At 35.1% G+C, this 20,544-nt stretch overlaps 1 protein-coding gene across 7 annotated transcripts; it reads left to right on the plus strand.

Moving 5' to 3' along the window:
• Nucleotides 1-8,607: 8,607 nt before the first annotated feature.
• On the plus strand, nucleotides 8,608-20,544 carry LOC140771651 (uncharacterized). 7 transcript variants are annotated; one of them, XR_012106203.1, is made up of 13 exons: nucleotides 8,608-8,950; nucleotides 9,278-9,330; nucleotides 9,880-10,048; nucleotides 10,138-10,201; nucleotides 12,510-12,589; nucleotides 12,722-12,878; nucleotides 13,886-13,947; nucleotides 14,122-14,184; nucleotides 18,235-18,293; nucleotides 18,615-18,696; nucleotides 18,892-18,948; nucleotides 19,033-19,144; nucleotides 19,684-19,736. XR_012106203.1 is itself a non-coding variant. In XM_073113227.1 (13 exons), exons 1-13 carry the CDS (start codon nucleotides 8,804-8,806, stop codon nucleotides 20,216-20,218), a joined length of 1,254 nt encoding a protein of 417 aa, XP_072969328.1. In that variant the 5' UTR covers nucleotides 8,612-8,803; the 3' UTR covers nucleotides 20,219-20,544. The 7 variants fall into 7 exon arrangements, 4 of the variants coding, with proteins under 4 accessions (XP_072969330.1, XP_072969331.1, XP_072969328.1 ...); XR_012106204.1 differs by having other exon boundaries at nucleotides 19,038-19,144; XM_073113227.1 differs by lacking the exons at nucleotides 18,892-18,948; nucleotides 19,033-19,144 and adding exons at nucleotides 19,815-20,072; nucleotides 20,200-20,544 and having other exon boundaries at nucleotides 8,612-8,950; nucleotides 9,880-10,039; nucleotides 19,684-19,733.

Here is a 20,544-nt window from a genome sequence, read left to right on the forward strand (position 1 = left end):
GGAAATATCTTAATTTCGAATCCATGATAAGCACATATTTACAACTAAATGAACAGTTCATAAGTCTGGAAACATGGCATTGCAGATGCATGAAGTCACAACCCTCCGAACCTATTGTATAGCTGGATAATGATTTACTAAAGCATAGTTCTTACCGAATGCAGCATTACGTAGAACCAAAACTGCCTTGAGAGAAAGAAAAAGGAAAAAGAAAAATAAAATAAAAGATTAGGAGATATTAAGCCTGCAATAATTGACGAGTAATCTGAGAAGTCAACCAAATATTTGCAAATCTTAGTTTGTCGCGCACGAAACCCAAAAGGAAACGGATTGATTAAGAGGAGTGAATCCATTAAAAGCAACTCACGTGTCCTGGACGAACCCCAGAGGAACTGGGACATACCATGCATGGTGCCACCCTCTTCACCTATAAAAACCCTTCGACACTCCCTCTTCTCTCCCCCACCTAGATCATACTACTCTCTTCTCCTCTCCTCTCCTCTCCTCTCCTCGTAATAGAAGACGAATTATGGAGCTTCTACTACGTACGAGAAAGATGGCAGGTTGGGCTTCTCTCTCTTTCGCAATCATAATACTGATGATGAATTGCTGCTCTTTCGGCTCCGCGGCAAGGCCGTTTATTGGATTTCCTCTCCCGCCTTCCAACCAAGTGACGTCGCCGCCGATTGATAGTAGATTTCCTATGCTTCCGAAGGGATTTAATCCTCCTTCCTTCCCTTCAAACCAAGTGCCCCCGTCGCCGTTTGATAGTCGATTTCCCATGCTGCCAAAGGGATTTAATCCTCCCTCCTCGCCTTCAAACGAAGTGATACATTGGCCGCCGCCGCCACCTGATGCTCGATTTCCTATGCTTCCAAAGGGATTTAATCCTCCCTCCTTGCCTTCAAATCAAGTGATGAAGTCGCCGCCGCCGCCACCTGACACTGAATTTCCTATGCTGCCGAAGGGATTTAATCCTCCCTCTTCCCCTTCAAACGAAGTGATACATTGGCCGCCGCCGCCACCTGATGCTCGATTTCCTATGCTTCCAAAGGGATTTAATCCTCCCTCCTTGCCTTCAAACCAAGTGATGAAGTCGCCGCCTCCGCCGCCTGATGCTCGATTTCCTATGCTTCCAAAGGGATTTAATCCTCCCTCCTTGCCTTCAAACCAAGTGATACATTGGCCGCCGCCGCCACCGGATGCTCGATTTCCTATGCTTCCAAAGGGATTTAATCCTCCCTCCTTGCCTTCAAACCAAGTGATGAAGTCACCGCCGCCGCCGCCGCCTGATGCTCGATTTCCTCTGTTCGAGATTTCAAATTAGGTGCTGCAGCCGCCGCCACCGCCGTTCGATGTTATGAGTTACGTTCTCAAGATTACGTGATAATAGTGACAGTAGTAGTGGTATTTCTTTTCTTTTTTTTAAATTTTAATGTACTACCAGTATTAAGAGAGAAATAAAGGCGGCGCTTTTTATTTTGATCTCTATTCTAGCGCGCGCGCGCCAGAGCGAGCGAGCGAGGGCCGAGGGGGGAGGGGGGCACGTGGCATATAATAGACTTAAAAAAAGTAGCTTTCTAATAAATAGAGTTAGATCGATCAAAGATTGGAGGCATGACAGCCGGCTGATATTCTCTAAGTATAAATATATCTATACAATCTCTCTAAGATAACAGAAACTTATATCAATTAAAATATATAAGAAAAGTCAAAGTCCAAGTCAAAGTCAAATATAATTTGGACTAGGAAAGACTAATTCTACTTAAACTAAAAAGATCGATTGCAAATCATACTTTGAAAAACTAAAGCCAAGTAGGAGGGAGAAAGCCAAATTATAATAGAAAAAAAAAATAGAAACATGGTAAACATATAACCATAATTCTTTTGACATGCAAAACTCTCAATTCTTTGAGAGGGGTAAAAAAACTATGGACCTATATAATTAGATCAATCTATTTCATATCATTCTAGATGCAAGAAGTACTTACAAGCTTTTAGACAATTCTGTCGTTCATGTGCTTAAGTTCTATCTCTTTCCCATAATATGTAGGAATTAATTACTTCATAAATACTCTTGATCAATATCTAATAGCTCTCCTCACACCTAATGTAAATTATACTTCATAAGGAAATCTAGAACTTGATCTCCATTGAAAAAGTCTTGTCCGAGTTTGAAATCTGATCACAAAATATTTATATTTATAGAAAATATAATGGTAGAATTCTTAGTGCCCTAAGTGATCCAGCCACGAATTTGAAAATATGAAAAAATTATAGAAAACTCTTAAAATTGAAAATGGTCTAGATAATATGGGAGTTAATAAATTTAATGCCTCTATATATATTAAGTTCACAATGTTAGATGATAAACCTATGAATGAGCAACTTCATGAGTGCCGACAAATTTTAATGAAAACACAAATAAAAAAGAAAATTAGAGGAATACAAGATTTCATGTCTAATTAGTCAACTTTCACCTTCATGGAATGTCTTTAGTAAAACCCCACTTCATATGCAAGATGACATGATCATGTTAGAAGTGTTTAACTACATAAGGACAGAAAAGAAAAAAGATGGGCTCAAAACTTCTATAAACAATATCAAAAGAAGTCAATGTCTAGCACTATTTGGAGCTAGAAATCCTATGTATATATCTTAAGTATATTTTCTCTTTTATACTAGTCAAGACTGGTGGCTAGATTCATGAGGAAATGTATATATGTGTAATAATCATTCATATTTCACTATCTTTTAGGACTCAGTTGGAGAAGGATTAGTCCTAGCCAACAATGAGTGCTTACATGCAATAGGGAAAGGGTGAGTAGACTTAAGAATGACTTTTAAGAATTACTCTTCAAAATATGCTTTTAGTATATGGAGTTAGATAAAATAGTCCCCTTTTAGTTCAAAACTCATACAAAATTGCCTTAAAGTTTAATCAAGCTATAATAACTCATGAAAACCTTTTATTAGTTAACATTATTTATTAGATGGCATTTTTATAATTATTCTAGCATTTCTAATATTGTTATAAATGTATGTGTATGACATGCTAGATTATGATATGTATATGCGAAAAGAATCAATAAAATGGTGAAATATGACTTTGTTAGGTTTTATTTGTAAATATGTAATCGATAAATTATATTTTAAAATATAATTTTTATTCATGTAATATGTTATGAACTGGGCTAAAGTGGTTTATTTGATGTGATAGTGAGGGTGATTTGGTGGTGGAATTAATGGAGATGGTGAGATCTATATGATGAGAGCAGAAGGAATAATGGAGGTGATGATGACGTGAGGTAGATCTATGATTTAGAAAGAAAGAATGGGAAAAAGATGGTCGGTCTAAAAAAGAAGAGGGATCGACGAATGAAAATGGAGAAACTAGTCGAGGGCTACAGTTTGAAGGAGGAGAGAGAAGATGGTTGACTCTGTTGGACTATGGGGATTGACAGTTGAGAAGGAAGAGAATGGTGTCCACTTGACAGCGTCGGCCTTAGATAGAAGAAGTAGGTTGAGAAAGATGAGGTAGGAGACAATAGAAATGTCGATATTCTTTCCTCCTCCCAAAATGGCTACCTTTCACGTATTTAGAGGTTAACAAAAATTCAAAATAATTCAAATTAATTATAACATAATGATCTTGGCATCGAGTGTTCTAACGCTGTTGGATTGGTGTTTGAGAGTAGTTAGCATGTTTTGGCATTCAAACATCGAGCAGCCGTCGTTTGAACACCAAAACCCAAGAGCACTTATTTTTCGATGGAGCTGTGGCGTTCGAACACCGGGTGGCAATCATTCCAACACCAGAACTCGAGATCGTTTATTCTTTGATGTGCATGTGGTGTTTGAAAGTTGATGATTATTTGAACACCACAGCTTGAAACTACTACCATTGAAACAAAAATTTCGATGATAACCTAGTTTAACCCAGCGAACCTAATATCCCCTATGAGGTGATCTGATTAGGCCTAAAACAGATCATAATGTGTCTAGATTTTATATATGAGCATATGCACAACTTCTGACAAGTTACAAAATGGTTGAAGTAAAAGATTAATTTTGAAGTCAAAGTGTTTAAAATGATTTTAAAATCATTATTGAAGTACTCAAACAATATCATGATGGTTGAAATAATATAAAAAAATATCCAAGGCTATAGGAATAACCACTTTACATTCAACTGTCTACTCAGTTCAAACATGTTTGCCCTCATGGGCGTTGGAACACGTTTGCCCAAACAGTCGGGCATATTGAGTCCAACTTATTATAGGTATTCTAACGGAATTTCGTATGTTCGAACGGCCTTACAAATAATACTAGTCCAAGACTGAAAATTAGTTTTCTGGTCTATTGTGGAAACCTATATAAGTCCTTGAACCCTAGAAGAGTTAGATGGATTGAATTGAAGCTATAGTGAAGATTTTGTTGAAGGTTCTTCATTGATCAAAGAAGATAAAATATTTGAGCGCTTAAGGATTTTTCTTGATTGTATCATTATCGTTCATTGGTACAATTCATTATCTTGAGAGTTATTGAGACAAGTTTGTTTGATCTCAAGGGTCAAAGAGATCAGTTTAATCAACCATATAAAGTAACTCATTACGAAATCTAGCGAACAAGATATCTTCGGATATAGCTATGAGATTCAGTTGCTAATCTATAAGTAGTTCTTTTACTTATTTTCTATTGGTAGTTGATTTAATCCTATTGAAAAGGATCTATGGCATATTTGCAATGTTTACTAGTTATCGTTCATTATTTATCGTCAAATTTTTTCTTAGAAGGTCGTATAGTTCAAATTAGGGTTTGCCTAGATTTTTCAAACTTGATCCCTAAGTTTAACTTAACTTAGACTTACACACCTAATAAGGTGCAGGTGGAATCCAAATAAATGAAAAAAAAAATGTTTTAAAGGAGTTAGAAGAGACTATAATATTTTAGAGCTCATACCTGATATATGCGATTTATATACATTATCTACTGCAGGTGGTAATATTTTTTTTGTAACACTTATTGATGATGCTTTAAGATTCTATTATTGCTATTTTTGTTACAAATAAAGAACGATTTCCTAGATAGATGCAGAATCTATAAAGCCAAAGTTGAAAACCTTTAAAAATATCTAGATCAAATAGAGGAGGTGAGTATACTTCTTCTATTATGACCACGTAGGATCACCTAAAAGTTTTTTGGGTGAAGCACTTCTTAGAGCATGCTTTATCCTAAATTGAGTATATTTTAGTAAAAGTAATAAAACTCCCTAAAAAATTTGGAAATGAAGAAGCTCATTTTCTAAATTTTCTCAATGTGTGGGGTTGTTTAGCAAAAGTTCATATATAAGTATCATGCATATTATTAGGACCTAAAATTGTAGATGCAATCTTTATAGAAAATCTAGAAAATAGTCATGTAGATAGATTCCTAGTAATTAACTCATAACTAAGTGGAATTTCAAAGAACTCTATATTAAAATCTAGAGATGCTATTTTCTTTGAAGATATATTCCTTTTAAGAATCATCTTCTTACATAGCCTAAAAATATATCTTGTACTACTTCTTATGTTTCCCTAATATTTGATGCTAAACTTAAAATTAGAAGAAGAAGAAAAGACAGCAGGAAAAGACTTTGGAGATGATTTTCATGTCTAATTAATAGATGGAAACCTAACTATTTATTCTAAAGCCATGAATTCTCTAAAAGCTCCTGATTGGAAAGAAGCAACTAATAATGAGATGGAGTTAATTATGGAGAATGGAACTTGGATTTTCATAGATTTACATCTAGAATTAAACTTATAGGATGTAGGTCGATATTTAAGAAAAAAATTAATCCTGATGATACAATAGATAGATATAAGACAAAATTAATAGCTACAAGCTATTCACAAAAGAAATATATTTTTTATATTTATGCTCTAGTTAGTGGCTTCTTTGCTCATAGAACGTAGGCCTCATTGAATTGGTATATAAGCTTTATTCAATAAAAATGTTTATGCACATTTTGATGACAAAAGATATATGATAACTTTATCTCACGCATTTACTCGAGATAGAAAAATATGCATAACTTAAGTTTATGCACATTGACCATATGCATATCTCTAGAGAAAGTGTTGTTTGAGAGTTACTTATAATAAGGGAAAGTAAACTAGCTAAATAATGCTTTAATAACTTTAGTCTTGATATATAAAATTTTTTTATACATCAAACTTAAGATTTTTTTGTGATGAAAATTAAATAAATGTTAAAGCCGTATTTTTAAATGGAGATTATAAAAAATATTTTTATAAAATAATATGAAGGATCTGTAGTAAAATGTCAAGAAAACAAAGTATATAAGTTAAATAAATATCTTTGTGGCCTTAAATAACCACACAAACAACACGAGTTAAAATTTAACAACGTCATCTAATCATTTGGATTTCAAATAAATAACTTTAATAAGTATTTATATAATTGAATGATAATGGTTTATTATTTTATGTCAATATGTAGATGATACTTTGATATTAAGATTATCTTTAGATATTATTGATGATATAATGAAACACTTATCTATTAACTTTGACATAAAAAATTTAGGTCAAGTAGAAGTGATATGATAATTAGGAATAATGATTCTATAGCCTTAAAGCTATCTTATTTATATGATTCTATAACTTTAAGTCTATATCATTTTATCTAGAAAATGCTTGATAAGTATCACTATAGTAATTTGAAATCTATTATGACTTATTTCAATAACGCTATTGAATTAGAAAAGAATTTGGGGGATTCACAACATGAATATTCACAACAACTAGGATCCCTAAAATACAATGCTAGTTATGCACTTCTAGATATTTCCTATGTTGTAAGAAGACTTAGTACATATACTAGCAATCCTAATGAAAAGTATTAGTAAGCTTTAACTATGATATTCTAACACAAATGATACTTTTGATTCATCACTTATTTATATTTCAGCTTGTAAGAAATGGTTGTAGCACTTAGGCTGTGTGGGAGCCTTGGCTTTCGGTGATCCCTTAAAATAGGTAAGTAGGATTCATGTATTCATCTTCTTTCAATAAAACTTGAAAGTATATGATGTGTTCAACAATAAGACTTGGATGGTGGATCGCCTAACTAAGGCCGGTGGGTCTGACCTATACTTCAACATTATTTCATTGATAGAGGGAGGGGCAAATTTTGAAGATAGTTGGATTTGGATACCTCACCCTATTAGGAAGCCAATGGTAAAATGTATCTATATTTTTCTCTAGCCGTAGACAATGGCCAAATTCAAGGAATACTGTTTTCGTAGAAAATCATCAAAATTTTGATTGTTTTTAGTATTCAATGTCTAAAATTGCAAAAGTGAAAAAAAAATTTGAATTATAACTGTATATCACTTTAGGATTTTCACAAACATAATAAAACAACAAATATCCCGCCACGATATATGGACCACAACATTAGACCCTATAGAAATATATCTAATATAATTGAAAAATATATCCTACCACTTACAGTCGTAGACTAAAGAAAATATTCATTTAATAAACAAATAACCAATTAACCATAGTTAAAACTACTAGACCATTATCTCAACAAGCCACAAATGTATCACAGGATTAATTAGAAATCAAAATATCTAAAAGAAGGAGCCTAGTGCCTCCATCATGCCTCCTCCACATCCCTGTCTACCTAGGGCCCCTAAGTCAGCTGATGAGCCTTTTCATTGCCACCTCTTATTGAATCCCTCTGCCTAGCAAACGAATAAGACTGTCACCTTATGTGATAAAGCTTCATAAGTTATAATACAATTATTAAAAAAAATTATAATGTTCTTTTCCAACCACAAACTCAACAAAAGGGCACTAAGCTAGATAAGCCACTATTTTTTCTTTTCTATCTTATGTCTTGATGCTGCTAGTTCCCTCTTCTGGCAAGAGAATGTAACTTTTGGGGGGCGCTTTTAGACATGATCATCGGATGGGCCGGGCCAGGTTCGGGTGGGCTTTTCGAGCCAACCGAGCTTAGGTATTTATTCATGGCCCGACCCACCAATCACTCGGGCCGGGCCGAGCTAGAATAGTCTAGCTTGTTACCGCCTGTCGACCCGTGAGAGATCGAGCTAGCCGGTCGAGCCGAGCCGGCTCGACCCACCAATCACTAGGCCCAACCCACATTTTAGCTATTTTTAGAATTTTTTTAACTATTAGCAAAAAAAATATTTATGTTCCTCCATTTAAAAAATAATTAAAATAAATTAAAATTTTTTAAAGGTGTACTTAAAATAATGCAAAACGGTACAATACCAAAATATTTTACTGTAGCAAACGGTAAATTATTGTAGTAAAACGGACAAAGTACTGTAGCAGAACGGGTGGACCACTGTAGCAGAATGGGCAGAACAGGAGGGCAAAGGGCTGGCTCGTGCCGCCCATGGATAGTTTGGGGTCGGGCCGGGCTGGGCCTAAACCGGGTCCGGGCCGGGCACGGGTGGGCTAGGCCGTTTGATCAAGTATAGGCTTTCTGCCTTTCTTATTGAAGGTCTTAATTACAACAAAAAAAAAAAAAAAAAAAAGACGAGTCAGAGTACACAAGCAAAGCAATCCTGGTCCTTGTCATCTGTACCGCTGCTAATAAACCGAGCAGCCGAGTCGAACGTGAAGCGATCTCTCTCCCTCCCTCTTTCTCCCACGCTATATACTTCCGCTTCGGAGAGGATTGCGATTTGGGAAGAAGATAAAACCCTAAACCCTGACTCCGACCTAACCCTAACCCTAACCCTAACCGGGAGAGGAAGATGGATGCAATCCGGAAGCAGCTTGACGTCCTCATGGGGGCCAATCGCAACGGCGACGTGACCGAGGTGAACCGCAAGTACTACGACCGCGACGTCTGCCGCCTCTACCTCACCGGCCTCTGCCCTCACGACCTCTTCCAGCTCACGGTCGTCACCTTCTCCAAAACCCTAGTTCTCTTTTTAATTGTTAGTGATAGATCTCCAATCTCCTTGCTTTTTTGCTAACTCGCGATTGTCTGTTTGTTTGGAAGTTCGGATTTTTCTTAGTTTTCCTTTTATCGGTCATCTTTTTCTTTTAGCTTATAAATTATGCCGGTAATTGCCAACTATGATTTCTGCCGCTTGTCTGAATTTTTAAGTTCTTGTTTATATGTAATTCCTTCTTTTAGAGAAAGGGATTGTAATCTTAGATGAATTAGGAGTTCAGAAGACGTTTTCTCACTTTTAAATGCGGTGATGCTTTTCTTATGACAGAAAATGGATCTGGGTCCTTGTCCGAAGGTTCATTCCTTACAGCTGAGGAAAGAGTATCCTTCATTCTGATAGTATATTTGATTTGTTTGACCACTTATCGTGAAAAGTTTTAGATGGCCTGTGAAAAGTGCTGGTTCTTATTAGGAACATACATGTGCTCGCTGTAATTTATCTTTACTTTTGTCTAGAATGTTACAGTTACTTGACATGTTGTATCGACTGAGCATATTTCTAATATTCTATAAATAATTTGAGGTATTATCTGGGCTACAAAATACGAAAGAAGTCATCTTTAGTTGTAAAATGATATGTCAGATCTTTCTTCTTGCCATTTTCTGTTGTCTGATGGTAGGCATTCCCATGGAATTAGTCCTCTTGATATTTTACATAATTCTTGGTTAGTTTCTTAATGCCATTGGATCAACTAACCTGTTATTGTCTTGTCAAGTTGTTCAAGCCTCCCATTTATTCAATTGACTGAGCACTTTATGTGATGAACTAGCAACTAGATCTCGATGATATTTTGTTCAAAAGCTCTAGCCCTTATTGTGTAATGATGCGTTTGAAACTTCCGCAAATATCATTTTCCTGAGCTTTTGTAGATATGAAGAAGCAAAAACTAAAGGTACACACAATTTTGATCGAGAACTTGAGGATATGATAGAAAGACTTATTGTTGAGTGTGAAAGGAAAATCCAACGAGCACTTAAGCGTCTGGAGGATGAAGATGCTAAGGCTGCTATTGCAATATCTGTATCTGAGGTTACCCAGGTTTTGGCTGCTTCTATTTTTGTATTTTTCATCAATTGTTGGACTGCGTCAATCGTTCATATTCATTCTCCCTTTCAATTAATCTGCAGACAGCTGAGATCTTGGAGTTGTCAAAACAAATAAAGGAGAAATTGAAAGAAGTGGATGATTTTGGTAAATTATCTTATTTTCAAAGAATCTGACATAATTGTTGCTTTCTATTATTTTAAGTTTTTAATCCTTATTGCATATCATAGATAATTCATGCTTATCTATTAAGCTGTGGAATTTTTTCTGTTGTGTTGTGAAGAGGTGTTTGGAGAAGGAATGGAGAAGGAAGGCAATTGTATTAGTGATACACACACAAGTGCTAATTATACCTTTTTCTTTTTTTCTTTAACTATTTGTTCAAACATGAAACATACAACATTTTAGAATAAACATTGGATGTTAAAGTGATGCATGCATATAATTACATACTACATTTTAGAACATGAAAAATAAATATCTTTAAGAAATGGTTATTCTGTTGTGACTATAAAGTTAGAAATTTGGAAAATGAAAACTAGTCAGGGAGCTATGAAGAAGTGGCCTGTGGCATTTCTTTATACATGTTGATTCTGAATGGCCAGTAATAATAACATATTCTTCGGAAGTAGCAAGAAATGCAGATTTCAATACTATTGAGCACCTTAAGATCTGGGAGGATAATTACATTTGGATTACATCGTGGTTATGATAAGTCGAAGTTGTATTTTCAGATAAGATTGAATATGAAACTGTCTGCAACATTCTTCGTTAAGGCTTTCTACATTGAGAGACTGCCTAATTGTTTAACTCAAAAACTGGTTTGATAATGGGAAAGAAAAATGTAAATTTTATAGGAAGATCAAATAACAAGTCTGGAGATTTTATGTTGCGTTCACCTTCTAATAGTAGATTAGTGTTAGAACAATACATTGAGGAATTATATGATAATGTAAAAATTAAGCCATGTGTGTGGAAGATGACACTGGGTACCAGAAAGAAAGAATCAACCAAACAAATGGAATCTTTATCTCGTTATTTTGGGAGAAAAATCATGCCACATATCTATAATGGTGTAATTAGTTTTGGACAAGAACAACATGTCTACTAATGAATAAGAAAACCAAAGTACTTGCAAATTGACCATAGCATATGGTTGGTCTTGCTATTGGCCTATTGCCTGTTAGTCTGATTTTTGCTTCAGTCCAGAATGTGGCACCAATTTTCGGACTAGGATGTTAGATTAACAGCTCATCATAAAATCATTTGTTCTTTCGGAGTCTTCCCATTTTGAAGTTTTGGTTTATACATTCTAATAATGTCGGAAGAGGATTGGATGATGATGATAACTTTACTTGAAGTAGCACTGAAATTGGACACACATGTATATTTTGCGTAAAGTACTTAGGTTTGCTTTGGGCCTTTTTAGAGTAACAATGAAGTCCAGTTTGTGTCTGAATAAGTATTTTACTTGTATGTTTTTTAAAAGTCTTAAAATCAGCAAGTCTTAGGCATCTTGCAGATTCATAATTCATTTCTTTTTTTGGTGTGTTCAGGTATGTGAACATGGATTTAGGATCTGTATGTGTGCGAGTATCTTCTTATGTGCATATACGTGCTGTTTGTGGCCTATTTTAAAGGACATCTAGTCAAGAACATATTGAATAATGATATGAGAATTAAACTCCTTGGAAATAATAAACAATATTGTATTATAAAGAAGTTTCAAGCTCAGGTACTTATAACCATAAAATGTTGCAGCTTCATCTCCTTGTTATGGACCTATTTGGAAAGCAAGGTGTTCAATATTGCCCTTTGCTAGAGAAAATTCTTTTCTAAGGTGGTATAGCTTTGAAGATATCACCTCTCATGTTTGCCAAAACTCTGCTTTCTTTCTATGTAGCCACATGTTTTCTCTTTGAGAGTATGACAACAAATTCACTCTATGCTAATAGATATACGAAATGATTTATATTTGAAAAAGACAGAGAGTAACATCTCTGGAACACTTGTGGCTAAACTTGTAGTGATATGCTATTCATTCACCTCATTTTGTTGAGCATGTCTGCACCATTTTGGACAGAGAATAGTCATGAAAGTTGTTCTTAAAATTTTTCTGGGGTGTTTTACTGGTGAAATCATTTTGAAGTTGTGAAGATGATGGTTTTGAGTTTTGAAACAGGATATAATTAAATGTATTCTTAATTTAGTTCAATGTAGCCTGGTCTGTGTCTTAACACTCTGAGTTCCAACTCTCAGTTCTCTCTTTATGTTTCCTGATAAGTTCTAGTGTTCTTTCATTGTCACTTTTTTTTTTCTGAAATTTATGTCTTTTCTTAACATGTACTACGACATGTTTGCTATTTAGTTGATTTGTTTACATTGGGAGATCATTCTGAACAACTTTTTGATGTGTAAAATTCTGATGACCTGTTCATGCTCTATGTATAATCAGATTTTGAAGGGAAAACTGACAGTAAAATTCGGGCTCTGGAAGTGGTGGAAGAGCTAAGAGCCAAAAGAGCTGATAAACAGGTACTGTTCGGTAGTGCAACTTCCAATTTACTTTATATAACTAGTTTGAACCTGAACATTTTGCTAATTTAATAAATTTATTGGTTACTATAGTTACTTCCAGTGTGACAGTCGTTCTTGGTTTTGTTGCAGGCAGTGCTACTTCTTGATGCTTTTAACAAAGATAGGGCTTCATTGCCACAACCAAATCAAAATCCTCCCCAATTAGCAGCAGTGCCTGTACTTGCTCCTCCAGATCCTCGTACCCAGGAAATGATAAATGAAAAGTTAAAGAAAGCTGAAGAGCTTGGTATGCTACACTGTTGTATTATACTATTATATGATATATATCCTAATTGTTACTTTTCTTGATGACATTTGTACTAACATTTTAAGTTATCGTTACTAATATTTTACCTTAATTTCTTATCTTTGTGTGTGTGTGTGTGTATTTATATATATAAGCTCATGTGTTATAATAGCGGTGTCAAGGAAGCTCGTTGGCTCACAAGCCGGTAGATCTCGGCTCGTTTATGGATCTTCTTGGCTTGCTTCAGTGTGACTCAATTTAGCTCATATAGATAATACATGTACGCAGTACATACATAAGGCTTCAAACTTGTTTAGCACTTGCTTCCAATTTTAGTCAGTTTGAATGCTTGCTTCATCTTAAGATGCCCACAGTTCAAATTGCAGATGGCATACATTTATTACCTTCCATTTTGTGTCAGCCCCTTTTTGTCTTATATAGGTAAATTGATAGCCCTTTAGGTCTCTACAGAACTTCTCTGAACTATCGACTAATGTTTGACATCCTATATGTCTTATACCTGTGTTTTTAGTTTTTCTAGTTGGTGAACTCAAAGTGGTTTCTTTAAAATGAGCTGAGCCAAGAAGTTCATTTGTAGAATGATCTGAGCTTGAGCTAACATTTTGGTGTCTTGACTTGTGCTCAAGCTGACATTAGTGGCTCAACTCGACCTCAAGGTTATGGTTATTTCGAGAGAGAAAAAAAGAGCTGATAGGTGTTAAGATGTTCTGATGCTTAGGCAACTGTAAGGATATTCTTAGTCCTTGTGGTCAAAAGTGTTTAAATATTTTGAAGCAGCTGCAATGGGTTTTCTGATATTAGTCTACCCTTTTGTAGAGTTTAGAGCAGAATATCTGACAGAAGCACTTATATGTTTTATGATACTACCCATGTACTTGATACTTAAATCAGTCAAATGTGCCTGGTCGAGCTATACTGCTTGTTCAATTGTTTGTAATGGCATATGAAAAATTAGTTAATGTCCTTATTCTCCTTTTGCTCTGTAGGTGAAAAGGGAATGATAGATGAGGCTCAGAAAGCTTTGGAAGAGGCTGAGGCTCTGAAAAAGGTTCTGGCCTTCTGATTCAGAGGATTTATCTTGTCAATTTCTGTATCAGCATTTTTAAGTTGATTTCATGAATTGATAATACATAAATGTTCTTCTATGTGGCACTCTTTTTGTCTCTTTGGGCTTTATGTGATACTTAAATAATCTTACATATATATTTTATTTTTTCATCAGTTGGGTGCACGACAAGAGCCAGTTGTGGAATCATCAAAGTACACAGCTGCTGATGTTCGAATTGTGAGTTCAGCCTATATTTGTGATTTTTGTTTTTGTAATCAGTTTTGTCTCAAGGAATTTTTTAACTTCATATACAAAATCAATTTATTTGCTTAACTGCAAAATAGAGTTAATCAATGTAATAGTCAGAATTTTGATGGTTTACCTCCATAGTCCATAGTAGTGGACCTTTGTCCATATTATACAGCTCTCTGAACACAGATTTTAATCCTTTAAGTGATTTTGGCTTAACATATGTGCTTTAAATACTTAGTTAGGCCATATGATAGAAGAACAAATTGGGACTTGCTTACTCCCTCCTTATTGCAACATCCTAAATAACATATAGAAAGTAACCATTTTCTATAAGTCAAAAGAGTTGATAGTCATATAAGTTGTCACTGGATAAACATATCTTTTCTTATTCTGATTCATGATCTTGTAGTATCATACTTTTAGTACATGTCAACATCATGTGAAACAAGCTCAATACTGAAAATAACATATAGAAACATCACCATTCTCTCTTTCTTTCTTATTCTCCGGAACTGTTCCTCTTGGAATCCTTCTCTTGGTTTCTCAATGCCATCTTAGTCATCATGATGATGATTGTCATGATCCAAAATTGAAACCATGACTGACCATGGACCTCTTAATACACTTGAGATATACGAAGCCTAATAAATTTTTTAAGTCCATAATAACAAGAATTTATGAATATCTGACTACAATAAACGTAATTCAATAAAAGTAACCAATGTCACTACGACTATGTCTCTAATCAAACTGAATTAACAAAATAGTTTAAAACATAAAAGCTAGTAGAACTAAAAGATAAAAAAGGGTAGATCCTAAGTAGAGGTTGGGTTATAATGTATCTCGCTTAGTCATCATGTTGACTAGTACTGAATTGTTAGAAGGGGAATCCCATTAGTCAATACTTATAGTTCAATGAATGAAATCCATTCAAAAGCTAAATAAATTTAAAATTTATAACTTTAAATAAATTCAAGTCTAGCAATATAAAATGATAATTTCACTAAGCCTGTTTATAATAGTAACAATAACAAGACATGTAATAATAACGTAAATCATAACTCATGAGATGCTTCGTGTCAATATACTGAATTTCTCTCAATATCAATAAGGGTTTTGAAAATAAAATAAAAATCACCCCATCCGGAATGTCATGTCTCAATTAGGTCAATACCCTATAGATTCACATCAATTAGAAGTCAACTTGAGATGACGCTCAGGATTTTTTTCATAACTGATCCGATCAGAGTTACTGGGAGGTGTCACTATATGATAAACATATCCTATTTTTTCCTTTAAAGGGGTGCCATCAGGAGGTGTCACTATGTGATAAATCCACCTTGTCTCTACGAATCGTTGAGAGATTAAAATCACCTTAGGAAGTTTTTCAATTTAATATAAGATTGTTTCTTAACGTTGTTAAAGGCACATAAGAAAGTCACCGTAGTAATCTAAAATAGGACTCTCCTTTGGACTTTTAAGTAGACTTGAGTCATTACGAAAAGTTGCAAGCGATTTATGCGGGGACTGTTATCTAAGTCATAGCAAATATCAATTATATTTTTTTACTAATACATTGATAATTGCACAAAGCATAGTAATACATTGAGTCATATAATTTGCATACAGAAATATAATAATTAATTTGCACACAAAAATATGTATGATCTAATAAAATAGCACGAAATACAAGATGAATAAATATGTGAGTAAACCCACTCACCCGAGTCTAGGTCAAATGACTAAAATCACTAATCCGCGTGTTAAGAAAAATCCCCACCTTTAATGATAAAATAAATAACATAATTTAATTTAACTAATATCATAATTTTTGAAATTTAAAACTAATTAAATGATTAAATTGGGTAAATTTAAGCCTAAAGGGTTGGGCTAAACCTTTACCAATCCCAAATAGGCCATGTCCTTCAAAAGATTTGTTCGTGCAAGCAAGCCGCCTTCTTGTGTTCGGTTAGTGACTGCTTTCTTTCTTAGCATTTGTTTGAGTGGAGGAAGGCAAGATAGCTACCAGTGCCATCTAGTCTTTGCTGATCAGGCAGTTATAAGGCTGTGGCTGGTCCACAGCCTACCAAAATCCACTAACCACTATTTTTCATGGGTTGGTCTGCGGGTTAGTTGGCAGCCCGTGACTTATTGGGTCTTTTGGATTCGAAATCCAAACCTGAACTCAAAATTTAATTAGGCCGGCTTGGGTTGAGCTCGAGCCTGACTCATCCTCTTCCTTGCTGCTCTTCCTTTGTTCTTTTTTCAGTTCTTACAAATGATCTTTATCCAAGCTTCTTATTCTCCATCAAAATTAGGTTTCACTAATTAACCTTCAAAAAGTATTAAACTGATCTTAGTCCATTATGTAATCAGGCAACTTGATCCCAGCTCTTGTCAGGCTGGCATCTTTTATGCATTTTTGAATGTCAATTCTGGCTAAGGATATGGGCTGAATTCAGCTGTCCAGATAATCTGTATGCTACTATAATTGATGAGTTTTCAGTATATGATGGCAACAATAGCATGAGTTGAGAACTGAATATATAAACTTTGTAGTAGTGGAGCAACAGAAAATTTCATGATAAATAAGATCCATATTGAAAGAATCTCAAGTATCAAGTATGAGGGAGACATTCAAGAGGAGACTTACTGGAGGGTTATCTATGAAGAAGAATTTAGGAAATTGGATGTAATGGATGAAATAAATCTACACTACAACAATGGATACAAAGAGAGGAGTTTAAAGAGAAATTGAGGATCATCTTGAGGACCATCTATAGAGTTCTTGACGAGGAAGGGAACTTTCGCAGTGTTCTCTTCCTTAGGGTGATTGATTGGAGTAGAAAAAGGGACGGCAAACCTTTAACTGGCCCACCAACAAAAGGGAGGAGGAAGGAAAAAGAGAATACTCTTGATTTGCTACTATTGTCTGGAGCTCTCCATGGAAAACTACAAATAATGCTTACATTTTCTAGGATTTAAAGCCAAAACTCAGAGGGATGCAGATGAAGACTAAGATATCAGGCAAAGTAAGAGTTGTGCGATGTTGTGTGTCATGGAGTTTGGTGCCCCATCACCACCTCCAAGTGCTGCTTGTACTATATACGTATGTATTGTTTTTCCTTTCTGTCGTTCTCTTTTTTCCTATTGCTGATTGACACTTTAGATGAGGTTGCATGACATTACCAAGTCAAAGCCACCATCCTTCTAACATTGGCATCTCAAAACTAATCATACTGCTGAAAAAAAAAAACAGATCTATCAAATTGGTCTCTGATTCACCCACTTTTAGCTCACTGTCTAATTCCTTGCAATCCTGTCGATTCCTGTCAAAGTAAGGTACCTCCATTTTCTAACTGTAACAAAGTTTCAGTAGTAATAGGAAAAAGAAAATTCTGATATCTATATGCTGTATGGCACCATCGTTGCTTAAGTTATTGCATCTTATTAAACAAGTGAATATCTAGCATGACAGAGGCATATAAGTATATCCAATGTATTTTGTATTTACATTGTCAACTTTGTGAATGGTTCTGAAGTCATGGCCTTGACAAAGTTTCGCTAGCAAGGTTTGCTCATAAAGCAGCCTTTATCAAGAATGGGCTGTTTTGCTGCCTTCTACATCACTGCCATACCTTCTGGTTGAGGTGGTGAAAGGCTTAACTTTTAAGTTGTGCACGACAGTTGTTTTCCTGACTTGCATTATGTAGTTTGATTGAATGTTCATAATCTTCATAATTTATAAATGTTACACCACTTCTCCATCCTGTTTTTGTGTGTCGATGTATTTCTAGTTAAATTTGGGAGGTCTCATTATATCAGAGAATTATTTCTGGTTATGCTTGATGAACTTGGCGTAAACATCCAATTGCCTCTCTATTTCTGATTATTTTTGCCTAGATATTTGGTTGCCTTCTTTTTCGGAGATGATTGGATGCGGTTGATCTTCTATGATTTTATTAACTATGATGCCTAATGTTTGGCCTGCTTTATTTGGAAGTGGCAATGATAGAATTTCAATCCATTTTGCAGACTGATCAGAAGCTACGACTATGCGACATATGTGGAGCTTTTTTGAGTGTCTATGACAAGTAATGATTTTTTATTTATTAAATGTTAGTTCATAGATATAATAATGTGGTCTTATATTCTGGGGGCTAAAAGAACTAGAGTCTAGACTGATCACCGCAACTATTTTTCAACCAGTGTACTTCAGGCCCTGTCTAGCAGTTCTCTTTTTTTTTTTAAGTTGTTGGGGGGGTCTGTTATGCAGAGAAACTGTTTCTGTTAAATTATGCACAATTTCTTCTTGCTAGTATAGATCAATTTAAGGAATGATGCAGTCATGGGCCCATATATTTGTATTTTATACTCTAATGAAGGACCTTTGTTGATTATCATGTGGAATCTAGTGATCGTCGACTTGCTGATCATTTTGGAGGGAAGCTACACTTGGGCTATATGCAGATCCGTGAGAAGCTGGTAGAACTTCAGGTATGCTTTTGTAATATATACTGTTATGTAACTGTGCTTCTGTTATTAATTTGTGCTGGACCTATCAATTTTCCCTCCTAGCCAAACTTGTAATTTACAAACGAGGGTACTGCATTCATATACTAGTTTAATCTTGGATCTGTTTGTCTTACTATTATATTTCTTTGAAGTTCGAACTCTGCACATGTTCATCAGGTGCTGGTATAATGTTTCACTTTCTGCCTTAAAGAGTTACGGTTTTTTTTGGCATCAGTGAGTTTTCTAACTTCAACGAACAATCAGCATGCTATTATGTATCATCTATGCTTTTTTTTACTTATTTCTTAATTTGGATAGCATAGTAATTATCTGAGAGGCATCATCGGAAGTAGTCAAGGTGGCCATAAGTGGACAAAGAAATCAGTCATCCTCCATTCTATCTGGACAACTGTTCTCGGTTGGAAAAACTGTAAGCAGAGGAAATAGTATGCAAAGTATGTTAAAGCTGATTGTGGCATTCTGTTTTTTCACATTTTGTGACCTTTTCTTGCATGGTTTTGCCTATTGTTTAGTGATACGCATGTCACCAAGATTGGTACTTGAACTGCAACTCTGCTTGGTATGAGCCATCTCAATTTTGCAAAAGATTTTGTAGATGATATGGTTCGATAAAGTTTAAGGCACTCATTATCCGAATTTTTTCTTGTCATTTGTAAGTAGAAAGCTGTAAATTTGTGCAGTTCTTGAATGTTAATTTGTTGAGGCTAATATATATGATTGTCAGATGTGGGGGCACATGCTTATTCCCAAAGTAGGTAAATCCGGTCCCCAAAGTAATTCTGTACAGCAATGCTCTCACCCTTTTTTTTTTTTTTGTGAGTTTTATGTTTTCCTTTTTTCTTTTATGATTCATCTTAGGCAATATTAGTTTATCTGTTGCCTATTGATGATAATATGAATATCCAATCTTTTATTTGTCAATGTCAATAAATGTTTTTTCTTACTCAGGAGGAGAGAAATAAGAGGCGAAAGATTGATCGGTCTGAAGATGATAGACGGTATTACCTTTCCTCATCGTTCAGCTAATTGGAAAGTTATCATAATATTTCTAATAAGTACCGCATTAACTCGTATTTTAGGTCAAAAGAACGCAGCCGTGACAGTGGGAGAGAAGCAACAAGAGATAAGGATCTAGATAGAAAAGACAGGGTTGATAGTCGAGAAAGCAGGAGGGATTATGACCGTGAAAGTAGAGACCGTGATCGGCGTTATGATAGAGATCGGCGGTATGATAGGGAGCGAGATAGAGATAGCAGTAAGTCACACAGCTATGATTCAAGGAATCGAAGGGGACGTTCTCGTTCAAGGGAACGCAATCAAGATTATGATCGGCACAGGTACTACCGTACTAACAGATTGTTACTGCACTCAGATTGCACTGTGTAGTAAAATTATAAGATTGTACTTGGATAATGAGTTTGGAATGCAATTATCTCGCATAATATTTCTTCCACTCACATGCAGGCGCCATGATCGATATTGAGCTTTTCTGATGGTTGGTTGGAAGGCAAATTTGGAGGATCAAGGACTATTTATTTAGTTTATCCCTGCTTCTGTGGATGGTCCTTTTACTGATAGTTATCTTAAAACGTGCTGTTTCTTTAAATTTGTACTTGGTGCGAGCAACTTCGGCGGTATCTGATGTGATATTAGTGCAGGCAATCTTTGTGTATTTCCTCTGGGTTCAAGAACTTCGTAGAATAGTGTTATGTTTCACAGTATATTTGATGAAGGGAACACTAGATATTTCAGGTTTTCCTGTTTTGTATCCAAAAGAGAAAGCAAAATTGAGTTTATGCCTTCCAGAGT

This window comes from Typha angustifolia, chromosome 12, assembly GCF_048772165.1.
Source record: "Typha angustifolia cultivar Huaian chromosome 12, ASM4877216v1, whole genome shotgun sequence".
Lineage (NCBI taxonomy): Eukaryota > Viridiplantae > Streptophyta > Magnoliopsida > Poales > Typhaceae > Typha > Typha angustifolia.

Coding starts and splice junctions, on each gene's coding strand:
- LOC140771651 (XM_073113226.1), top strand. CDS start 8,804: ATGGATGCAATCCGGAAGCAGCTTGACGTCCTCATGGGGGCCAATCGC. Junction 10,049..10,137: donor CTGTATCTGAGGTTACCCAG/GTTTTGGCTGCT, acceptor ATTAATCTGCAG/ACAGCTGAGATCTTGGAGTT. Junction 18,697..19,683: donor AGAAGCTGGTAGAACTTCAG/GTATGCTTTTGT, acceptor TTTCTTACTCAG/GAGGAGAGAAATAAGAGGCG.